General features: G+C 40.1%; 2 protein-coding genes across 2 annotated transcripts; one reads left to right on the plus strand and one right to left on the minus strand.

Moving 5' to 3' along the window:
• Nucleotides 1–541: 541 nt before the first annotated feature.
• Nucleotides 542–3,082, minus strand: LOC119020542 (myb-related transcription factor, partner of profilin-like). Its single transcript, XM_037099925.1, has 4 exons — nucleotides 2,943–3,082; nucleotides 2,482–2,783; nucleotides 2,116–2,245; nucleotides 542–1,772 (listed from the first exon to the last, which is right to left on the minus strand). Exons 2-4 carry the CDS (start codon nucleotides 2,777–2,779, stop codon nucleotides 1,421–1,423), a joined length of 780 nt encoding a protein of 259 aa, XP_036955820.1. The 5' UTR covers nucleotides 2,780–2,783; nucleotides 2,943–3,082; the 3' UTR covers nucleotides 542–1,420.
• Nucleotides 3,070–20,382, plus strand: stx18 (syntaxin 18). The gene is made up of 11 exons (XM_037099924.1): nucleotides 3,070–3,335; nucleotides 13,751–13,818; nucleotides 15,703–15,818; nucleotides 16,030–16,107; nucleotides 16,353–16,419; nucleotides 16,527–16,618; nucleotides 18,334–18,425; nucleotides 18,810–18,868; nucleotides 19,335–19,404; nucleotides 19,503–19,583; nucleotides 19,681–20,382. Exons 1-11 carry the CDS (start codon nucleotides 3,183–3,185, stop codon nucleotides 19,774–19,776), a joined length of 972 nt encoding a protein of 323 aa, XP_036955819.1. The 5' UTR covers nucleotides 3,070–3,182; the 3' UTR covers nucleotides 19,777–20,382.
• Nucleotides 20,383–20,460: the final 78 nt, after the last annotated feature.

Raw genomic sequence — 20,460 nt, forward strand, 5'->3', positions numbered from 1 at the left:
ATATGTTAAGGTTATTTGAGCTTTTGTCAATGTATCATGTGAACTTGTAAACGTGTGCTATATTCTTGTCATGTGCCTTCATCAATTACAATGACATCAGCTATCATCCAAATTCAATCAGTTTTTTCAGTCCTCAACAGTATGTTTTGATACTGATCATCATTTTCACCATCATACGCAATCTTATGGTAGAGCTTATTATCTTCTCCCCATCAGTGTTGGGCAAGTGCATACACATTACTAGTTACCTTGATTTCAAAATCATATAGTACATTACAATGTAACTGTCTACATAGAGTAATATATAACTGTTGAGTTACTTTCAACAAAATGCCCAAATAACCTGTAAAGAACAATTAGCCTAGATCTTTTTAAATAAACGAATGGCCTCAGACACAGGCAGACAGAGGATCAAAGTCCAATATGTTGTGAGATAGGAATAAATATTTTTAACTGTAGGCATAGTCATATGAAACACAATAGACCTATACGTTCTATAATGTAACCTATAGTGACATGACAAGAATCTTTTTTTTCTATAACCTTTTATTTTAGTCCACAGATCAGGGATTACATGGACATGTGTGATTCAAGAATGTAAATTAAAGTGCGCTCGGAGGATCAGGCTTCATCAGATACGGCTCATTTAAGTCACACAGAGACTCAACAAAGCACTTAAAGGCTTGGTTACATTAAAAACACGCACATACTACATTAATATGGTCGCGTGCAGTTTGGACGGGTTCTCCTGCAATGCATTGCACGCTCCTGCTGAGCTGGCTGGGTTTAAAAAAGAAGTGAACTGTTGCCTCATGTGTGTCAAAGCAAACTCATGGTTGTCCACAGCTTCCCGAGGTCACACAACAAGCAAACATCAAATAACTACAGTAGCAGCGATGAAAAGGTGACCGTTGCGTCGTCTCACGTTGCCCACGTTTCATCACATGAACACACTGCAAAGACGTCATCCAACAGCTGACAGTCAGCTGTGAGAGAGCAGCGGTAGAACAGAATACTTTAAGCATGATAATGGTCAACTGGTCAGTCCTAATTGGGGAGAGAAAAACACCAGCAGACTAGTTATCAAAAACATATATTATTTTTTACTGAAATGATTAAAAGACAACTAGACCTGCAACAACACATCATTTGTAGGTCATCCCGGTCATGATTCCTAGCGGTTGAATAATCCAACCCTCGTGAATCCTGCTTCACAATGATAGGGTATGAAATGCACCTCAAAACCAAATCACATTGCTGCTTGTAGCGTTTCACTACTCTGTACAAAAACATTACAGATGTCAACTTCAACACAAACAAATTATGATACTTCTTGAATTTCTCTTGACTTGAATTATCACATAGTCCCAGGCAGGCACAAGACTCAACAAAGTGCCACAAGTCATTCTCAGTAACTACTTCAGTCCTTTGGAATCGGCTCCTCCATTTGCTTTTTAATCTGCTTAATCTTCAGCGTGTAATATTCCTCTTGCAGCTTGAGGACAGCCTCTTGTCTCCTCAGCACGGATATTTCCAAATCATTCCGCTCTTGCAAAGGTGAGCAGTGCACTGTGCAGCGTGGAGAGGCAGCGCAGGGAGTATCTAGTGGTTCTGCAGAAGCAGCAAAGCCAGCAGCACGATGAGCACTAAACTGCACTGCGAGTGATGTGGGGATGTTAGTCAAAGTCAATTTTTGTTCTGCCAGAGGAGTGGATGGATTTGGATATGTCGGGAGATCAAGCTCTGTGTGGTCATTTCCGTCTTCATCACAGCTGGGAGAAAAAAAAAGGTCAATGAATTTGTTTGATAACACATAAATCCAAATTACAAAAAAACATATTTTCTCACCTCTCACATCCTCTAATGGACTCACCATGAGCAGCTCTCATGGGGAGAATTTATTTGGGAGAACGTTCTCCAGAAAACTGTTCACACTGACGTTTGTAGACTATACAAATGTTACTGGAACATTACATCTAAGCAAGTGAGAAAATACTGTATGAACTTTTGCAGACAGCAGTGTTTCAATAAATTACTTAATGTAATTCCGTTCTGCCCCGAGAGCAGAACTGTCTGAGCACATGAAAAGAAGCCAACAAATAAAAAATGCATTACCTGTTATGTTGAGTTTCCACTAACTCTGAGACTGAGGAGGCTTCTCTATGCTGCTGCAGCATGTTTGAGAGGTTCATCATAGAAATCACAACCTGCGTCACAGTACTGAGCTGTTCGAGGGACAGGTCTTCTGTGGATGCAAAGCCACATTGTGCATTAATTATCAATGAACACAACACAATAAAAGTATTATATAAAGTGAAGTGGATTTGGTTTTCTGATCAGTGTAATATTCTGCCGCCATCCCGGCAACTCCACCCTCAAGGTCTTGGCTTATATTACCAGCCTAAAATTGTAGACTTAATGATACTAATCATCAGATTAGCATTCAATTTTTATTGCTAACAAATACCAGAATTCCCTCACCTGTACCGGCTTGCCTCTTCTGTCGTTTGATCTCCTCCCTTGACTTTGCCAGCAGGTTTTCCCACTTCTTGTTACAGTCAGAGACTGTGCGCTGAATCTGTGGAAAGGCAGTATTGATGGCTTGGGCGATTTCCTCCCAGGCTTGTCTTTTATCCTGGATTGATACACCAGTGCTGCACTTCCCTCTGATAATGTTTTTCTTCTCTTGCATTAACTGAGCTAGAAGAAGACACTCCTGGTCTGTCCAGTTAGGTCTTCTCTTCCTGGTGGACATCCCTTCAGTAAGTTGTAGGGGCATGTCTCTGAAAGATTGATTAGATGATTGCTTTAGATTATCTGGAAGTACATGACTACAAGTAATGTTACTATTAAAAACTGGAAGGTAATGCCTTCCACTTAAGTCTCTTTAAACTTAAGTCTTAATATTTAAGAGATTTTTGTAATTTTAAGATTTTCGCTACCTGCAACTTAATCTAGTCGAAGGGTAACGTGATACCAGGTCAGACGCTTACAGGATGTGAATACAGTAAGGTACAGTGCAAGCTATATTTAATATTTACTGATAAAACCTTAAGGTAAAATATAAGGCTTTCCTCTCCGTCTCAGGGAGAATCCACAGCGTCGCAGGATGATGACGTCCTCAGCTGGTGACGTGTCAGTTTGTTTACAGCCGTCCCTCTCTGCGCTGCAGCTGCCCAGACATGGCTGTGGATATAACTTCACTTTTCAAAGCTAGCGTCAAGACAGTCAAAACCAGGAACAAGGCGATAGGAATAGGCTTTGACTCTGCCAAAGATGAGATTTTCAAGAGGAGCAGACCCAAGAGCGGCTTCTCTCCGAAGGCGAAAGAAGTGGTGAGTGCTTCATTAAGCTAACTTTAGCTAACTGTGCTAGCATCGACAGAAGCTGACTTCACTTGTGATTACAGCTAAATGCTGGACTGTTTGGGTGAAACTGATGCTCCTTCTTTTTTGTAGAAGAAGCAGTAAGCCAAGGGAATGTGCACAGCACGTTGGGTAATTCTCCGAAATGCACGGTGATGTCAAACTGAAACTGAATGCTGGAGTTTAGTACAATGTGTACCAGCTGTTCATAGTTAGCAAGGCCTCTCTCAGCAGTGTGTATATAGTATATATCAATATTAAAATGTGTTGAATGCAACATTAATTAAATGGTAGTTAGGAATGGGGAACATAGGTACCATAAAAGTATATGTTTGTGTTATATTATATCATGACAAAGTAAATGGTCTGGCAACTGATTTGAAAAGAAGCTAACACGTGCTAATTAAGCTAAATCAATAGAAAAATCATGGTATTTAACCCCATTGATACAATAATCATATGAAAATTCACTTTTGCCATTAAGCAGTTATACTGATTGATTGTGAATCCTACCTATACTATACCTAGATATGATAAAGGGATAACTACAGTCATAAATGCACTGTCTCTCAGATTTGACAGTTTTATATGATCTTAGGTAGCAGTATGTTGATTAAAATATGTGAGTTTTTTAAGGGGAATTGATGAGTTGGCAGCCTCCTATCTTCCCCCTCTTACATAAAAGTGTTATAGACTGGAAAGGACAACATACCTACTTTTCTCAAAAATGCTCCTGTATTGTCTTATTTGAGAAAACAGAAATATGATTTTTATTATCTAAGAAAAGAAACAAGATCACTCTGTTATGCAGAGTAAAATTTACCATATAGTCTTCACTGTGTGTACACTTTAATCATTTTCAGAGCTCTCATTCAACTTCATATTAGTCTTAGGCAGAGTTTTATCTCCATGCAAATATGTTTGTATTTCACAGCACTCCAAAGGAAATTACTTTTCCTTGAACTGTATTAGTGATGTACTTGTTTTCTATAAACAAGGTTACTGGATGCATTACCAGTCCATCTATCAAACACAGAGTAGCTTTCCAAAGAGCCATTCTTTAAACAGCGGTGCTCTGTCTCTGTTTCACTGCATGTTGCCCTATATTCTAGTGTCAAGGTCAGGAGTTTCAGCTGGCAAATGGGACATGGCTTGACATTAAATATCTTACAGCTGGCCAAAATGACTTCTCTGAGTGCCTTTTTGGCAACATATTTATACGTATTTGGCACAGGTTTTTGCTCCTAACTGTTTTTGACCAGAAATTCATGCTTCATACATGTTTGCTCATACTGCTGCTCATCTGCACCAGTGCAGTGGTATGAAGGAATTGCTTGTTAAGTATTGCTACTTCCAGGAATATCATGACCTACAGAGCATCCTGACCCTCATTCTCTACATAGCCATGGGTATGAGGTATCCTATAAACTCGTGCATTTGTATTATGTACTGCTGCATGTAGAAATGTGCTAACTCTCTGACTATGCATGACGATGTTTCTTGTTTGCTACTTAATTTAGAACTGGTCATAGAAACTACTTCACACTCATCATGATGTGTACTTTGGTCCTCGGCACTACACCTAATGGTGTGAAAATGATCGGATGAACGTTTTTTTGAGAAAATCAAAGGTCAAACAGAGACTCCTTCCAGGTTAGCAAAATAGCCCCTCTCTTACCCCACTCATAAAGGTTTGAGGCACTGAGGTACTGTTTCTTCATAGTTCAAACTAATGCTTCCTGAACATTATATTTCAGAAAAAAGTCAACATATCATGGCAAGCAGTTATCAGTTGTCATTTTCAAGTAGACAGGAATACAAGCTGTATGAAGTAAAAGTTGCAAAGAATAAGATAAGTCACTTTCAACAAAGTAATGTACTGTACACAGAGAAATAAAGAATACTGAAATAACATTGAACTCATAAAAATTCCACTATTTATACTTGAACCTCGGTCAGGAATTTTTCAGATCCTGCCCAATGTGGGCAGTTCAGAATATATGACTGCTCTCCTTGAGATCTGGGAAGACAAAAGCTAAGTTGTCTGAAAAAAAAAAATACATTAGCCAACTGGCCAGACTGAGCAGTTCTTGGCCCAGAATATTTTTTGCCAACTGTCAGGTCCGAGTGCTGCTTCTACCCCAACACTGACAGGCCTGGATTCTTTGCTTTAACCTGACCCGGAAAATTGCCCAGTGTAATCTAAATTACAGCCGAAACATTACCTATAAAAATAGTGGAGAGCGTTCTTCTCATTTAGTTTAGATTGAAAGGACCTGGCAAGTTTACTTAAAATGTCTTGAACTAATTAAAACGGGCATTCAAGCATAGGTTATAATTACATTGTCAGCGAGGAAATTTGGATTTCAGTAACTCCGTTGAAAGAATTAGCTTATTGTATGTTGATTTAGTGGTAGGAAAATTTCACACAGCCTTAAATACATTGCTGAAAAACCACTTGTCATGGGACACTGAACTTAAAAACTTAGCTGGAAGGGCAACATTGGCATTTAATTAGTTCAGGAAACTTCCCAAAACATCTCAAATTGTATTCTTCCATTGACATGCAGAGCCATCAATGGTTGGCAGTCGGAGACGGATCATTGGCAACTGAAAGGCTTTGCTTCATGTCTGCCAGAAGTCTGACAGCCAGAAGTCCTTGGCCTGACATGAGTATCATGAACACAAACTCTTCAAAGGCACCTTGAAGAACCACTTTATGTTTCCCTTGGGGACTCAGGACTCTAAGTTGTACCTGATGTCTCCAGCCCTCAGTCTGAGGCAAATGTGAGCCCGGTCGCAGCAGCTCTGCACAGCCAGGTTTTTGTTATGTTCTGTTACATTGATATTAGAAATGGTGGTTTAATAAAAGCAGTGGTGCTGATTCAAAGAAACCCAAACCTATCCTGCGGTGCGTGCCCTCTGCTCTCCTACCCCCCTACTGCTGTCTCCCTCACGCTGCAGATATAATCTCAAACCATCTCAGTGGAGCAGCTTTTGTAGAAATTGAAATTGCGAGTTTGGAATGTCCTGACTGCTTACAGTTATGTTGCGGTTTTCACCCACAACTCAACTATCCATTCTCCTCTGTACAGTCTGAAATAGGCTGCATTTTTTTGCGAGAGTCCCCTCTTAACATGTATGACTCCATAAACACACTGCAATAACATTTTCTTTCGGCTCTCGAACAATTTCTTGGGGAAAGCCGATCCTCCCAAGAGCCAGTGATTAAAGGTGGAAGATCAAAACAGAGAAAATATTAAATTAGGTCCCCAGTAACAATGTTGACGGCCGGCACCTAATGCACAACAGATGTGGGTGCCCTTCAAGACATGCATAACTCTCCAAGTTCCCACTGAAGCTTCACAAAAATAGAAAGAAAACATCAAAGTTGACAAATACACAGTGGTCCTATTTTTCCCTCTCAAAAAGCCGCTCAATGAGAAAGGAAATGTAGCGTCTTTCAAGGCAATGAGGGAAAAAAGGCTTGATTGACTAATAAGAGGGCCAGTGTTTACAGGGTGGGGTTTGGTCAGGGGAATCTTCTACCTCACAGGGGTCGGTTTGGGGCACTGTGATCTCCATTTCACCGCTCACCTCGTCTCTCTATCCGCAGCATGCTGCCCCTCTCGAGTTTAAATGGAGGAGGTCACTTTAAAATTGGTAAATTGTGTGTAGAAAATAGTGCCCGGCTCCCCGATGTGCCTTGAGTATTGGTATTCCAAAATTGGCTCCTTCTCACAGTGTTTTCTTAGAAACTCTGAAAAGTGTGGCCCTCAGCCAGCACTTAAAAGTATGTTGTGCTGTTAGAGGGCGGGGGGCTCTTCCTTATGACAACTTTCACATTGACATAGTATTCTCGTATATTCTCCAAAGATTTAGTTCTGAGAGAGTCTGGCTTTCTTGATATTTTTGTTGGTGACGATCAAGTTTCAAAGTCTAAAGTGTTTTTTAAACATTTGCAATATCATCAAAGTCTTGTTCTTGGGGTATACACTGGACTTTATCAACCCAGAGAATGTCAGATTGTGAACATGACAGCTGAAAGGATTTTGTGGGATAATTTTTATGATCCTATTGGTGCTCCTTTAGTTGAAACCAGAGCAGATCTTAACAGGTCATTTTGGGCAGCCACAGAAGCAGAAGATATACAGCAATAACATTTATGACTTGTCATTAATGTTTACCATTTAGGGAAATACGTGCACAATTGTGCACAACACTTGTTACTGACATAACTGAAGTCACTGTGACAGCGTCTGAAATATTGGATTTATTTATTTATCTCTATTTCTTTATCAGAGATCCTTTTTTAACAAACTGAATTTCTATCTTTTGTCATTCGGTGTTAAATTGCTGAAGGGTGGTGTGTTCTTTCACAAATGTTTTCAGTCCATTCTAATCTTAACCTGAAAAAGACACCTGGATAAAGTCAAGCTGTTGTTGTAAAATTCCTCTATATTTTTAAAGAAGAATTTGAAAATGTAAACAACAGTTGTCGGGGCATAAAACCAATGATCTGTTGATCTTTACAAACCCTGATATAATGGTCTAACGGTGATATCACCATCAGTGCTGACAGAAAATGTTGAAGTCGAAAATTGAATCAGTGATTTGGAGAATTGTGACACCTCTGTTTATGGTAGATGCACAAAGCCTGTCATATAGCTAAAGTGTACCTAACACAGGTCCAACAAATGTTTCTAAGAGTAAAAACCCCATTCATCAATTCACAAACTACTTGGGCACGAAGGTAAAAACTTGCTTGAATGCAGCTGTCAAAGCCAAGACTGTACTCTGGCAGTATTTGAGCCATGGGGAAGTGATTTGCAGGGATCACCCCGAGATGAGCGTGCTGCTAAATGGTCTCTTTACCAGTTGGCCTAATCTCTGTGCTGTTTTCCCATGAAAGCCAGGCAAATTGAATTTTGGGGCATCTGCTGTCAGGCCTGAGCACAGTCTAGATTTTGTTTCACTGCGTGCAACAAAATGTTTTTGCATGATTCATGAAAATGAAAATGAAAGAGGAAAAAGTGGTGAAACGGGGATTTGCAGATGAATGTCAGACTCTAAATGGTGAGATGGACACCAGATACTCTGCAGACCAAATAGTTTAAGTGGAATAAAAGTGATGTTTAGGCTCAATTCAAACATTTCAGCATGCAGCAAAACCAAAGCAGCAGCTGTTGACGCTTTTTGAAGAACGTTGTCAGGCTTTTGTCATTAGGCAATTGTAGCTATTGTGATTTACAATCACTGAAATACTACCAATACACATGACAGCAGGCTGCATACTTGACCCTGACACTCCAAAATACAGAGTCCGAACCATGAAACTGCAACAGATGTTTTCTCCTCTAAAAGAGACTGCTGTTTTCTTTGTTCTAGATTCAGAGGTTAGTGCTATCAGACATGAGGTGTTAGTTGTTATGTGTCACATTAGTGTTAAATGCATCAAGTGAATCTAAACTAAAGCAGGTAATAATGTTGTTTAACCAACATTTAACGTATTGTTTACTTTTTAGTTGTTGTCACCGTTAATCTACAGTGGATGAAAACCAGTGTTTAAGGCAGAGGTCAACAGAAGAGCATGCCTGCTGCCTCTGAGGTGCAAACTCTGTAAGTCTTGTCACAGTATTTGTGATAAAACCAAAGTCTTACAGAGTTTGTCATCTACTAAGCTGAGATGTCCTGTTTTTTTCCACGTGTACACAATTTGCTTACAGCTGCTCTCGCCATTCATCAAATATTATTGGTTTATTCTGTTGTGTTTTTTTTTCTTTTTTAAATCTATCATATTGGATGCCAGTGCTGTTTTTTTTTACATCCACAGTTACTCTGGGTCTTATCGCCACAGCAATTGTTTATATGACCTCACTTTCTGAGATTTTCGGAAGAGACAAAACAAATTCTTCATCTTTGAAATACGGGACAGATGTCATGTTATCTTCTTCTGAACTTGTAATTTTGCACATATTATATTTCATAACATCATATGGGGTTAATAGCTGTCATCTCCCTCTTTTTTCCTAAAATGTTCTTTTCATTGTCAGTTTGATGATGGTTTTGGTTTTCTTTCTTTCTTTTATTTATTTTTAAGTACGTTATAGCCACCGTCAGTTGTTTTGCCTATTGTCAGGAACTGTATTTGATTTCCTAAATCTTGACAAAGATCTATTTCCAGGTGTGACGTCCATTTAGCCACCACGACTACAATATCCATTTTTGTTAATTAACATATTTAATACTCTTAATTAATTTATATCTTTACTATGTTAGGTAAAACAAAGCTGAAGCGCCTGACCTGACACAACCCATTGACCTACGAGCACACACAGCTCAAATAACTCGACACAAACAATGCAGGTGATGATAGACTGACAAAGCTTTATGAGACACTGTGGAAACACAGATTAATAGAGAAGGAGAAAACCTGTTGAATCACCTGATAAGCAGACTTCAAACATGATAATTGTTCAGAAATATGTCCCAGCAATCACAACCAGTACCATCACATTATAACATAATTACAATTATCATCCATTTATGTTGCATACTGTGGCGGTGACCACATTTTGTATGTGAGTTAAATGTAACGGGCCCGGCCAAAACATCTGTTTCTAATTAAATTGATTATTGAAACCTGATTAAGTTGCCTCAAAATGGAGCAGTGTACATAGTTTCCGTTGAATTTGGTCCAAGAAACAAAAAAAGTCTACAAGACCTGTCTCAGCTGTGATGTCATCTTCATGGTCGGCCTCGATAGGATGTCAGATTGTGGCAGACAAATACGTCGGGCAGCAGCCAGCCATTATTTATGCAATTAATTGTTAAGTCAAGAAGATTTAAAAGAAATTGTGAAAAATGCTCATCACAATTTCCCAGAGCCTCTAAATTAAAATTTAAATGTTTTTTTTTTTTTTGTCAAAGTAGCAGTCCAAAACACAACGACTCTCCATTTACATTTTAAAAAAGTAAAATATATTTGACATTTTCTGATTGTAAAACAATTTGATCTATTAATCATCAAAATATTTGCCAACTTATTTCATAATGACTTGTGAAATATTCAAGTCATCTCAACTCTTCTTAAACAGTTTGAATTTGTTGTAAAGATAAATAAATAAAGATGCGGCACAGTCTTACAGCACAGTGGCAGCTCCGTTGTTGTCTCAGCTTCATACTCCACTAATGTGCCTCAGTGTTTGTTTCTTCACAGTCCACATTTTATATCCATCTGACCTGCATGATCAAAAATGTACAAACACAAAGACTGTATACAAGCGCTGCCTATTACAGCTTTGAATCTAAATAAATTGTCCAGTAAAAATCAAAACATATTGTTACAACTTTAGCACATTTACAAAAAAAGGTCAGCGACCGTCCTCATGACTGATCTTGAAAGTTTCTCTTTGATGCTGCTTTTTGTTTGTTTATAGAGTCGACTGAAGCGCTCTCACTGCAAATAGACATGAGAAGACAAACCCATTAGAGAGTCAGACATAAACATGATAATGAAATCAACGTGCGGCGGAGTCTTCTCCGCTGAAGCATCCTCACATACCTAAACACAACATGGCGTGGCGTCAGTATGGATAGCCCACGGTCAGGACACACGGGCTTAAACCAAAGCAGGGCAGTCATCAGCGATTTCTGTCAGTTACCTGGATTTACCAAAACAAAGAGCCATCCAAAGCCCTTTAGAAATCTGCCAGCTAAGCCTTTTCTCTTTTCTTCCTCATAATAATCCCCCCTGATGGTTTGTTTGGGCTCAATCGGGGCTTGAGGGAAGCAAGGGGGGAAGGAGAAAGTGAGGAGGTAAAGTGGGGGTCTTTGATGATGACGAGATTAGATGTAGCCCGACAGACTGTCTCCTTCTGCCTAACACACACCTATGGCGGTCGCATGCATGCACCCTCACATATAGCTGCGTGCACACATATGTACGGCGAGGCGCATGCACAAGGCCACCTCCTTCCTCATTGTTGAGGAATTACTTGCTCTTTAGGGTCTTAAGTTACAAGAGCAATTGATCTCTCTGACCCCCTGCAAACCCTTGAGGTTGTGCTGGGAATCTGAGCTCCAATGTATACACACAGGAGACAGCTCAACCCCCAGAGCAGCACTCTTTACACTCCCCGGCACCCCTGCAACAGACACACACGCACACACACACGCACACACACACACACACACACACACACACACACCTCATTATGGGTTGTTTTAAATGCTGTGGATTTAGCACTGCCTGCTGGTCAAGAAGGTGCAGTACAGATGGAGTGTTGCAAGTGAATATATTTTGTACATAAATAAAAGTCTGAAGCCAAGTGCTAATTGCAAGCATAAGATATAGTTTATAGCAGAAGATCAATTAGTCATGCCATGTGAGAGGTTATGTTTTCCACTTTGTGGCGGGCCAAAGATAGTGTAGAGAACTTGAGATTTACTGGAATTTTGTGGTTTTTGTGGGGATAAATAACCATTTTACCAACGACTTCATGACATCACATCATGACAACCACCGCATCATGCCAAGCAAAGGCCTGGACAAATTTCGGGGCTCCTTTAAGTAACTGACACAGGGGCAGCAATTAATGGTTGTTTTTGTTATTCATTAATACACAAATTATTGTATTGTTTAATCAATAAAATGTTGATAGAATGTCAGCAAAATATATAACAAATGCCATGACCCAAGGTGATGCCATGAAATGTCTTGTTTTCTCTGACAAACAGTCCAATCTGTGGATACACAACATGTATTTATTTCAATAGCAGTAACCGATAGTTACAGTACGTGCTTCTCATGGCTGATACCACTCATATAACAGCTAATTTCACAGTTTTGTATTTTAAAAGGAAGCTAATTAGTTTTAGAAGGATGAATCAGAGAATTTGGCTTTTTTTTTAAAAAAAATACTCAAACCAATCAAGTGACTACTAGAACAGTTACTTATCAATTACTAATTCTCAAAATATATATTAATGTACTCAGAAAAAACAATTTTGGATGAAAATATCTCCACTGTAAGATACGTGTTAGAACTCGATTTAATTGCTGAAGAAAACCTTGTGACAAACTATGTTAAAAGCACCATTTGTGACCAACAGGATCACTCAGGATGTTATAAAATGCATCTTATTCTTTGCAGGTTTTGCAGAGGTAGTTTAGTAAATACCCACCAATCTCGCAGGAGCTCACTTCAAAGTTTCCTCCTTCATTTGGACACTAAATCACGGACAATGTTTTGAAAGACTTTGAAGCATAAGAAAGGTTCTCTTCTCCCCTGAATCTCCCGCTAAGCTCCACTGCCCTGAACAACAATTAACTCTTGACCTCAAATAATTGTGTTATTACAAGGGTTGGTTTGCCTTAACAGCCAGAGTTTGTGCCCCACAGCAGTGTCTTTCGTCCCCGAGTTACTTTCGAAACCAAAGACGGAGTTCTTGTTCTCTAACAAATTGCTCAGCTCTGTTTATCTTGACACCTTCTTTCAGCACTGAAAAACTTGTCATTTTTCAAACGTCAGCTCATATACAAAAAAAACTGCTCCAGGTCACCATTGACGCTAGGAGTGAATGTTTGGAGACGTTATTAGACGTCTGGTGCCCGGTTACCCTTCACAGGCCAAGGCAATTTGATAATTGAGGTTGTTAGAGTGAAAAAGCTGAAGGCCGAAGACAGCGTCGTTACGCTATCAAAATAATCTCCCACGCTCTGGGGTTGCTGTCACAGTCAAACTCATTGTGTCATTTTTCAATCCTCAGCTTGTCTGACTTCTGTCTTCTTCTGGAGCTAACAGAGCCCGCTGTGTGCGTACTCACAGCCACTTGGACCCCGTCAGCAGAGCTCCGCGGACAGGGAAGCAATTTGGTCTTTTTTAATATTTGACCCAATTACAGGAGCAAATATTGGACTGAACCAAGTTTCCTCTGGTTTCCCTGTGCACACATACACTTGGACATTTTCTCGGTGATAAATAGCAACAGTGAATTTAAAAGCTTATTAGAGATGGCTCTGTCAGTGCTCTCTATGCAGCCGCTCATGGTTTTATTTATGAGCGCTGTTTGACGAGGAAATTGCAGGTTTGATTTTTGTATGTCCCAGACTTGATGAATTGTCAAAAGCAAATATTGAAGATACACAGAAAGGATGGACGGACATTGGTCGCCTGTCACATCCAATAGCTACAAAATTATACATTTACTCTGGCTCAGTCTAAATGTAGTCAGGAGAAAATAGTTTCCTGGTACACGTCTAAAACCTCTTTCTTAAGCCGTGTTGACATGGTGTTTGAAGGACCAACTGAGGCATTTAAACAGACTCACTGACATGAATGTAATGCATTCGAGTAACGCTTCTTCTCCCTTTATTTTGGCAGATCACAAACATCACCAAGCTCAAAGACTTTCTGCTGCAGCACAGGAAAGATTACGTGAGCGCTGGAAGGTAAGCCTCTGTCGCAGTGTGATCCACCACAATCAACAACAGCAGCGGTAAAAAACCCTTCAAGGCTGCAGTGGGGGCCGGAGCAGAGACGAACACTTTTTTGATTGTGACAGAAATCAGAAGAGGTCAGGAGTCAGGGCTGTCGTCAAATATGTCTGCACTGTGTGTGTGTGTGTGTGTGTGTGTGTGTGTGTGTGTGTGTGTGTGTGTGTGTGTGTGTGTGTGTGTGTGTGTGTGTGTGTGTGTGTGTGTGTGTGTGTGTGCTGCAGGGGCCGTCTGCTGGCACGAGGTCAGCAGCGAGTAGGGTGGTCCGTAGCGGCAGGCTCCAGTCTAATTGTCTGGAATAATTGAGCTGCAGCCGAGTGAAGAACAAATCACGCCCTGGGACTAATCCAGGCCTTCCTCCCTTCAAGGCCCCCCTCTGTGTTTTGTAGGTGTGGGTGTGCGGAGTCGCCTATGTTTTGTTAACTTTGTTGATAAAACCTCAAGAGAACACATTAACTCAACATTAACAGTGGGTGGATTGCAGTGCTGTTTAATGGTGGGAAAATCCATCAAGGAGCCATCAGTTGTATGTTCTCAAGTCTCGTCTACCGCGTCATGAGCCGTTCCTGTCTTCTAATTTTCCTGTCAGCTCCACCTTTTGACCTTACCCGACCAAATAATTAGGGACTATGTATTATTCCAAATACAAGTGTTTAAAGAATTAGTGTAGGCGAAATTCCTTCTCTGTGTCATTGTGAGTATGGTAAAGGATGAATTGTCCAACTTTCTGTTTTATAACTGCATCATTGTTCTTTCCCGCAGCTATTGTTTTCATTATCAACTAGAATGGCAGTCAGTAGAGCATATACCTTCACCAAGGCCCAGCAGTTCCCTTGAATGAAATCAATCCAAACCCAGCAATAAACTTGATGACAAATGACCATGACAAAGCTCACCAGATCTATGATCGGCCCCAAATTGTGCTCACTCATTGATTTTTATCAAGAGCCATGCACAATTTCAAAGAAATTAACAATAGTGATGATAAACATGTTAAAAGAAGCAAAAGAACCTTCCAGGATCCGTCCCTGCACCCAGATCCACACTAAAAGTTAATGGAGTCTGTTCTGGGCCAATCCTCTAACCATGTTTCTTGGAAATCTGTTCAGTAGTTGTTGTGTAATCCTGCTGACAAGCCAACAAACAGACATAGGTGAAAACATGACCTGCTTGGTGGAGGGAGCAAATCTGTTGATTATTTTCTTCTTTTATCTTGAAATGTCTGGAAATAGTGACATATGACAATTTCCCAGAGCCCAATGTGACACTAAATGAATTGTTACAAATTGTGAGGGCAGAAGTCCAAAAGTCAAGGATATAAAGGGATATTTATTGGCTGACTGACTGATTTGAAAACAATTTGACTTGTTTTGTTTCAGTTTGAGAATTTTACTGCTTGTAACACTTGTACTGGGACTCTTTACAATAATTTGTTTGATTGATCAAGTAGTTTTACTATCTAATCCAACCAGTCAAATCCACCTTTACACCAAAGTAGAGTCCTCACCAGCCTTCATGTGTCTTCAGCTACAACTTGTTTCCACCAGAGGGAGACATTAGGGCTCAGCCACTCACCATCACCTGACAATGAGATGGTCTCATGTTTTAGTCATAGTCAGGGTCATTTTTGTGTGGAGTTTGTGTTTGTTCAGATTGTTTAAGTGTTTGGATCAAGAGACCCATCTGCCCCGTGAGTGATGGGATAGCATGTCTGCCTCACTTAATGCTCAATAAGGGTATGAATAGAGACTTTGCTTAGATATCAATCAAATGTTCAACTTTTGCTAAATGCCCTCAAAGTATTTCATCTAACTGCAATTGTTCTTGTGTGTCTGACAGCCTCATATCATCAGATCTTACACGTATGACAGACAATGAGCGAGACCAGATCGACCAGGATGCTCAGATCTTCATGAGGACGTGTTCTGAGGCCATCAAGCAGCTACGCAATGAAGGTATGTGCAGGTTTTAATCGTGCAGCACATTAAGTACTTTACAAATATTATTGTGAATGTAAAATATGCCTTCAGGTGATGGTAGTTTTGTCTTGCATTGCGCACCATATATATAAGATAGGACATAGATTTTTGTTTTTGATTTTTCTTTACTTTTTGGCACCTTCGAGTTTGTCAACAGTAAGTGAATGTGTTGCTGTTGTCCCCATAGCAGAGAAGCAGGTGACATCCGCCCAACTGAAGGAGCACAGAGGGGCAGTGCTGGACCTCATTGAAACATATCTGAGAGGTGAATTCATACAACTTATTACAATTCAGACAGCATAAGTCATATATCCTGTCCTCTTTGGACCATTTTACATGCATCCAGTTGATTATCTTCAGGTCATTAACTGGCTCGGGGAGTAGCCTCGGAGCCCTGCAGGCTGGTTGCAGTGGTTTCAACATGGCCTTCTGTACTAATTCTAAAAATCACAGAAGCAATATTTTAGCAAACAGGATGTAAACATCATGTGTCTTTTGATTCTTTTTAAGGAGTATGTAAGCTGTACTCTGAGCAGAGAGCAATCAGGGTCAAAAGAATGGTGGACAAGAAGAGGCTGTGAGTACCAGCTCCTGTGCATACCCCAGTCACATCATCTATTATTAATTATCCTGATTTTAGCGACTAGCTCCTGACTCGCATAACCCCTCGTTCTGTCATTCCAGGTCAAGACTGGCACCGGAGCACCAGAGTCGGGTGGTAAAGACGCCGGAGGTGGAGCCCACAGAGGAGAAGACTGTCAAGGAGGAAAGTTCTGGTAAGTCAGTGAGTCCCCTGAGACACTGTGCTGTTTTTCTGTGGCAACAGAAAGAAGCCCTGCTCCGTGTGTGTGCTTTACTGACCGTGACTTGTTTTTCGCTGCTCTGGTATTTTTGTGTATCTTGCAATTTCTGTGCCCTGTGAAGTGCTTTTTTTCTTTGCATTCTGTGCCGGTCAAGACCTCAAACCTCTAAATATAAAAGTGAGCACTCTAGTTACATTTGCTCAAAGTTACTATTTTTAACAGTCATAGCAAGAATGACAGTGAAGTGATCTGTCATGTATTAAAGATGAATTGTTAACGATTTCCTGTATATTGTCTACAACTGTCTGTACATTATTTAAAAAGTGCTCCCTTCATTACTCACATCTCTTTAGCGGCAGGACTGATCTTTGTGTTTCATCTGAAGCCTCTAATTTGAAATGTGCCGTGCCACAGCGCAGCGCCATTATGCCCAATGATTCATTGTTGCTACTTTGATTAAATCGCAACCATTAACTTGTAATTCCGCAGGTTTATGCAATCCAAACCATCAGGCGGAGGGAATCGTTAACAGGGATGCACTTCACAGTCACTAATCTGTAGATGAGATATCTTGAGATAAAAACACCGGCTTTACACAAAGCTGCACACATCTTCAACTCCAGCTTTACTGGCCGCAGTGGCATTGTCTCTCTAATTTTAAAGCAGACATTAATGGCATTATGATTTGTTACAGCTTAATTTAGACCTTAAAAGGTTTTGCTTTGGTTTGATAGCAGTGAATCAAAAAGCGAATTGTCTTCACTGTCATTATAGCGTTAACAGGATTATTACACGAACCATGAAAACTGCTTAAAGACACAGCTTCCTCAACTTTATTATCACTGAGAAGGAAACAAACTGAAGGTGCCAAAATATAATTAAGCGCTTTTTTAATTTACCTAATTTTCACTTAAAAATTGCATGTAATTGCGGTTATATTTGTTAATGTTGTCACAACATTTAATGATAAAAGACGTATCATTGTGAGTGAGGAAAACATTCAGTCTGGACTCAACATATAGAGTCTCTGCATTTGCCTTTGCCTGCCTGATGTTTAGACTGTATGTTTTGACCTTGCCACTGAATCTCTCAAACAATAATATTTATGTGCTTGGAGAAGCACATCTTCACTCTCCTCCATGTAAATGAGCCATTTTTAAAAGCTCCAGTGAGAGTGCTCGCCCACGGTATGAGACGAGGAATGTCCCAGATAATGATTAATCGCCACACTTGTACAGTTTATATTACATTAATTCTCACTCGCTGCTTTAATATTTCAACACTGACTTCTCTTAGGTCCAATGTGGAGAAGCATAAACTGACTACAAGGCAATCCAATCTATATAAATTCATCTTGATAACCACACAAGGATACATTTCTCCCTTACAAAGAGAGAATTAGCAACTAACTGAGCAATTAAATGTGACTAAACGTAACGTGGACAAAACTTCAATGATTTTCTCGAACATTTCTGTCTGAGTTCCGTCAGATTGTCATCAGCAATGTAGGATGTATCATGATGAAGACGACAATTCCCATGATCCTACGCTGGAGTCTTTTGTTTTCATTGTTCTTAATGAACGACCCCTAACGGCAGAAATTACATTCCTTAGGGAATGACATGATAAATGTTGTCAGTGTTTGATACATGAAGACTTTTTAAAGTTGTCTGTTTTCCGTCTCTTAGAGAAGAGTGTGTCAGAGGTCGTGGACAACCCTGTCAACCTATGGGAGGAGAGCCGAGTGGAGGACGAGCTCTCCCCTGAGGAGATCCAGATGGTGAGCCACCTCAGATGTCATTATTCAATATTCATGTAGCTCAGTATAGATTTCTGTGACTCGTGAGAACATATAGCTACACTTGGGTGACGTTTATATGCACAGGGACTCATTTACACATTTACTGCTTTACTGAGGAGATTTTCAGGTAGAATTCTCTCGTAGATAAAAGACAAATCAAATCCATCCAAATCTTCTTATAGAAATAACTCACAGTATATTCTCACAAAAGTACACAATTATTGTTTCCCTTTTGTTCCATATGCCTCTTTAAGGGTTTGTTGTTCAGATGATACAGCATATGCCAAATTCTAGATACACATCTGACATCTACATGAGCAGAATTGTTGACGATGTTATATTATTGCGTGTGTTTTTGTGTAGTTCGAGCAGGAGAACCAGAGGCTGGTGAGCGAGATGAACAGCCTGGTGGATGAAGTGAGGTGAGTCCTGCTTTGCATACATGTCACTTTTCTGGACAACATTCCCATCACTGCAGGATGTCATTCATGTCATTTTATTGTGATCACAAATCAGTGATGTGAACAGGGAAATGATTTACCCCAGGAACTGCGCTTGTGTTAATGTGTTACACAATGTCACTCCCCCTCCCACTAAATAATTACAGCACCGCAGCGACTGAAATGCCAGATGAGCTAGACAACAATTATGTGATATGCCAGATGTGGATTCACACAGGATTAAAATGACCCAAGGACAAAGGTGTCCGCAGACAAAATGATGACTTTGTTTGACAGAGAAAGTCACTGACATTTGTTCTCAATTGATCTGAGCTCTAGAGGTGAAAATGACCTGCTGTTGTTTTACTAAAGTCATCTGGAAGGGCTTAAATATGCTTTGCAAACTTTTTTCATGTGATATTGAATAAGTTTCTTTTATTTGCGGCAGGCAAATCGAGGGGAAGGTGGTGGAGATCTCTCGACTGCAGGAGATCTTTGCTGAGAAAGTCTTGCAACAAGTGAGCAGACATACGTCCTTTTCATTCAGTCGTTCACTTAAACAGCCAGTATTTTGAGTTGTACATAAACACATTGTCCACTTCACTCTCCGTGACAGGAAACGGAGATAGACAGTATTCATCAGCTGGTTGTTGGTGCTACAGAAAACGTCAAAGAAGGAAATGAAGATATACGAGAGGTAACCTTCATCCACTTCAGCTACCCCATGCTATGCTCTTAGGAGGATTTTGAAAATCAGTTCAGTAAAATGTAATTTTGTTTATTTTTTTCAATAGGCAATCAAAAACAACGCCGGTTTCCGGGTATGGATCCTCTTCTTCCTGGTCATGTGCTCTTTCTCTCTCCTCTTTCTGGACTGGTACGACAGCTAACAGAACTAGTCAGCATGGACTCTATACAACAGGAAGCCGTCTGGCTCTGGCACATATTGGTTATCTCATAAAGACGTGATGACAACACAGACTGAATTGACAGTTGACCACGCTGGACCTCATGCAGGAAGTGCTCTTCAAGAAGACTCCGTGTTCAAGCGGAGGCAGAAGTTTGTTCTTTCCTGTTGCTAATTGTCTAATTTTTATGTTGAAAAGCACTTCTATGGTGGCCAGCTCTGCGATGGCACACTGTGTCCACTTTATGTGTGTGAATGTTTGGACAGTCAGTCTTTCTCCATCACTAAAAGCAGTGATAATTGGTTGCAACTGTTCTTGTCTGACTGACTGAAGGAAACATTGATTTTAAAACTAGAGGATACTGCACAGGCTGAAGTTGTCTTTGCTGTCTCACACTATTTACTCACACATTTACAGCTTCAGTGAACTACTAATTATAAATAACTGTCAAATGTGGACAGTGTTTTGCTTTCCGGGCAATTACGAGCAGCAGAACAATTAATTTGATGTCTATCACAACGTAACTGTACTGACACACCACTCAATTTCTAGTAAAACTGAAAATAAATACTGTATCCTCTGTCTTTACTTCAGGGGCTCATTTATAATATGTAATACATTTCATGTCATGTCAAGCTTTCGGATAACATCAAGAGCAGCAGAAAG

This window comes from Acanthopagrus latus, chromosome 6, assembly GCF_904848185.1.
Source record: "Acanthopagrus latus isolate v.2019 chromosome 6, fAcaLat1.1, whole genome shotgun sequence".
Lineage (NCBI taxonomy): Eukaryota > Metazoa > Chordata > Actinopteri > Spariformes > Sparidae > Acanthopagrus > Acanthopagrus latus.

Excerpts from the sequence above, each read along its gene's own strand:
- LOC119020542 (XM_037099925.1), bottom strand. The coding sequence starts at position 2,779 with ATGCCCCTACAACTTACTGAAGGGATGTCCACCAGGAAGAGAAGACCT. Across the intron at positions 2,246-2,481 it reads GAAGAGGCAAGCCGGTACAG|AAGACCTGTCCCTCGAACAG; the intron begins GTGAGGGAATTC and ends TTGCATCCACAG. Across the intron at positions 1,773-2,115 it reads GTGGAAACTCAACATAACAG|CTGTGATGAAGACGGAAATG; the intron begins GTAATGCATTTT and ends TTTTTCTCCCAG.
- stx18 (XM_037099924.1), top strand. The coding sequence starts at position 3,183 with ATGGCTGTGGATATAACTTCACTTTTCAAAGCTAGCGTCAAGACAGTC. Across the intron at positions 15,819-16,029 it reads CAAGCAGCTACGCAATGAAG|CAGAGAAGCAGGTGACATCC; the intron begins GTATGTGCAGGT and ends TTGTCCCCATAG. Across the intron at positions 18,426-18,809 it reads CCCCTGAGGAGATCCAGATG|TTCGAGCAGGAGAACCAGAG; the intron begins GTGAGCCACCTC and ends GTTTTTGTGTAG.